Below are 3,749 nucleotides of genomic sequence, written 5' to 3'. Positions count from 1 at the left end.
ATTTTCTAATCACTCAAGGGCATACATAGCAAAAATAAAGGGAAAATAGGAATCCGGAATTGTGGTAGCGGCACGTCACTATAGAGGGTCCTCTTATAAAAATTAATAGTACATTGAACTCCGTGACTAGTGGCAAGTACCCAAGTCTCAAAGTAATGAACTTTAATGTCCTGGCAAGATGCTTAGGGCCCTCTGGATGGGGTAATACATTGAACTTCATGATTAGATCTCATGTTTTATGTCTGTTAATGGTCTCTCTCATACATTAAAATAAAATTAAACTCATAACATAATTTTCCCATAGTTTTGCATTGACCTTTTTCTCATGATTTATGATACTAGATTATCAAGATTTGATATTGTTTCACTTGGTCATGCATTACTACATTTTTAAACTTCTCATGATTTGTGCTTATGTTATTATGCATGTTCCCATATTCAGTACATTTAAAGTATTGATGCGTACTTGTGTCTATATTGTTTTATAATAAAGGGTTTGACACCTCTCCATTCGATCGTGGCTAGATTGGATCTTTCAGCGTCACTTGCTAGATGTGAATCCTCATGGTTCAAAGGTTGAATCTCCTTTAATCAACTTATTTCTTTCATTTCTTCTCAATTTCAGACTTATTCGTGGTTTAATAATTTGTACTAACCAGATCTATGTAGACCTAGTATAGCTTCCACATTTAAAGTTTTGTATTGAGAATTCTCTTATGATGAGATATTATGATTTAAAATCTTTTTAGCTGTATGATCGATTTCATATTGTGTATCTTCACTTTAAGTCATTGTTTTATCCAAGTGGCTTGTTTAGGGTCTCTTGGGGTTCTATTCACCATGTCACGTCTAGGGGTACTTTGGGTCATCCCATCACCTATACAGAGACAGGTGGCATATTTGATAAATGTGTTGATTCTTTAGTTGATTTTCGTGATTAATTATTTAGCTTTGTCTGAGGAAAATGGTGAAATTGAATATGTGAATTGACTCGACTGTTTGTGGCTTGATAAAAAAATTGATAATCTTGCAAAATAAGAAAATATTGAGACTGTCAATGGTAAATCTTGCACAATATATATATTCATAACATAAAGAAAATATGGAGAGATAGACACAGAGAATCTCATTCTTCATATTTTCATAGGAATAATAATGATAGACAAAATGTGTTTAACCAAATAACCACCTCCAAAGTCTTGTTGAGGTGAATGAAGTAGTTTGTGCTATTCTTTGGACATGTACATGTGATTCTTCCACAAAATGTTTATTACCACTGCCAAATATGTGACTTAATAGATTATAATGTAAAAGCCCTTTGTTTCTAAACAACTTGTCACCACCATGAATCTGTAAGTCAAACAAGATAAATTTATTAGACAACCATAGTATAAACAATGTGTGTATATATATATATATATATATATATATAAACATATAGCTTTAAACTTACCCAATAAATATGTTCCCACACCTCATCGTTACAAGTAACATTATTGTTATTTGGGTTCCATTCATAACCAACAACTTTTAAGAGATCCATGAATTGGTTTGTTTGATCTCTAAATTTTTTATACAATGCCTGCACTTGGGTTACACTAGTTTGTTTGTGTGTTTGATGATATAATTTTTCAACAATTTCTGCCCAGTCTAGTTGGTTGACGTCTTTCTCATGCATCACCAATTCCACATATAGGATTGTGATGAGAAACTGTGTCTCATTTTCGTTCCATGGTTCTTCCCTGCAGTGAATCTAATAACACAAACATAATTATACATATTCATTCATTCACCAACATAATTAGTTTCTTTTTTTAACTAGTATGTACCTCTTGTTGATCATCACAATTGTCAACCTTCGTTTTAGATAGAACAACAGCCTTTCCCTAATAAGATTGAGGACATGGAAATCAAATAGTGAAGAGATTGAATGAAGACAGATAATATGAATCAGTCAAACCTTGTGTGGATCAGAATCAGAATCAGAATGATGGGGTTCTTCTTCACTACTAGTCTTTTTAACTTTCTGTCAAAAAGGATTAAATATAAATATTTGCATGTATGACTTAAACATATATATATTTATAGATAGATGTATTATGCCCTTACAGCATCATCCTTGGCAGAGCAGCTACGGTCATTGTCAGTACTAGATCCTTCACCAGGCGATTCTTCCATTTTAGAAACAGCATCATCATCATCCTCCGCACTAGAGGTGCTAACATCATCTTCATCATCAGAACTAGACGATTCTTCCTTTTTAGAGACGCTGCTGTCATCATCAGAACTAGATGATTCTTCCTTTCCAGAGACGCTTCTATCATCATCAGAACTAGACGATCCTTCCTTACTAGAGATGCTATTATCATCATCAGAATTAGACGATTCTTCCTTACTAGAGACGCTATCATCGTCATTAGAACTAGACGATTTTTCGACCTGATTATGATGATTCTTACTTGAAGGCGCAACGAGCTTGGACAATTAATTAATTATAGAGCAATAACAGGAGATATATATGAGTTAGTCTGCCAAAGTGTTACTATATATAAAAAAATGGAATAGTAGTAGGAGAAGATAAGAGGTATAAGTAATTACTTCATCCATGTCACAACTGTTGCTGCCTAATTTTGCATTGTTGGAAAGAGCCGGCTGTATATATATATCATGAGAATTAATAATATAACTTAATTATGTTGAATATATGTATGTATTGTATTACCTACCCTTTTATTCTTTCTACTCTTGTCAATTTCATTCTCAGCTTCCCTCTTCCCTGTAAACACACACATACGCCAATTAAAATTCAAATATTCATTTATTAATATATAATACACAAACAGCTCAAATAGCCAAACCTTTCTTCATCGCACAATTAAAAGTAATTTACAATAATAAACCTTCTTCTTTATATACATACATAAATAATTGGAATAGCAACTGAAACATCGATCAGCTTGGAATAGCAAACGTTTCATTTGAATAGCAACTGAAACATCATTATTACACAACCCTATCAACTTGTAAACTTTATTATTAGCAAATTGTTTATATTACGCTCATATATTATTATTTTATATTTATATTTTTAAAAAGCATAGAACAAACACTCCAACAATGAATTTAACATTATGGACATGAACTTTTATTTTGTTAAAACTATATATATCTATATCTATAACAATAGTTACTAATAATAATATAGCCCTAAAATCATAAAATTAAATTTCCAAAATATCCACTGAAACTTAAACGACATTTTCATCCCTCATCAAAAAACTATGCTTAAATCATATACTTTCTCCGTCCCTTTTTACTTATCAAATTTTATCTTACCGCACTATTAAGAGAACAATGATTAGTACAGTGAGTTTACTATTTACCTCTATTAATTAATAGAGTTCTAAACAGATTTACTTGCTACATTTTTAAAAGACATTAACCCAATATAAATAAATTGAGGGTATGAAAGAAAAAATTGTCAAACATGATAAGTAGATTGGGAAATTAAACTTGATAATATTTGACAAATAAATAAAAAGAAAGAAAGGACTATAAATTTTGTACCAAATAGTGAAATAAATCAAATTATTAATTGAGAAAGTTTTCATCTTCACGCAATAACTATCCAATTGATTTATAGATAAATAAATAGTGTAGTATTCATTTACATACCAAACTTCTGCACTTTCTGTCTTACGTTCAAACTTTTGACCTGTTATAATAAATTTAATAATACACTACCTTTT

General features: G+C 31.0%; 1 protein-coding gene across 1 annotated transcript; it reads right to left on the bottom strand.

Moving 5' to 3' along the window:
• Positions 1 to 1,045: 1,045 nt before the first annotated feature.
• LOC104645488 (suppressor protein SRP40-like) lies at positions 1,046 to 2,807 on the bottom strand. The gene is made up of 7 exons (XM_026029743.2): positions 2,727 to 2,807; positions 2,599 to 2,652; positions 2,110 to 2,475; positions 1,961 to 2,026; positions 1,830 to 1,886; positions 1,454 to 1,753; positions 1,046 to 1,350 (listed from the first exon to the last, which is right to left on the bottom strand). The coding sequence occupies exons 1-7, from the start codon at positions 2,790 to 2,792 to the stop codon at positions 1,174 to 1,176; spliced, it is 1,086 nt and encodes a 361-aa protein (XP_025885528.2). The 5' UTR covers positions 2,793 to 2,807; the 3' UTR covers positions 1,046 to 1,173.
• Between the last annotated feature and the right edge of the window lie 942 nt (positions 2,808 to 3,749).

This window comes from Solanum lycopersicum, chromosome 2 (assembly GCF_036512215.1).
Source record: "Solanum lycopersicum chromosome 2, SLM_r2.1".
Lineage (NCBI taxonomy): Eukaryota > Viridiplantae > Streptophyta > Magnoliopsida > Solanales > Solanaceae > Solanum > Solanum lycopersicum.
The sequence above is the reverse complement of the archived record's forward strand: the minus strand, read 5'-3'. Positions and strand labels throughout refer to the sequence as shown.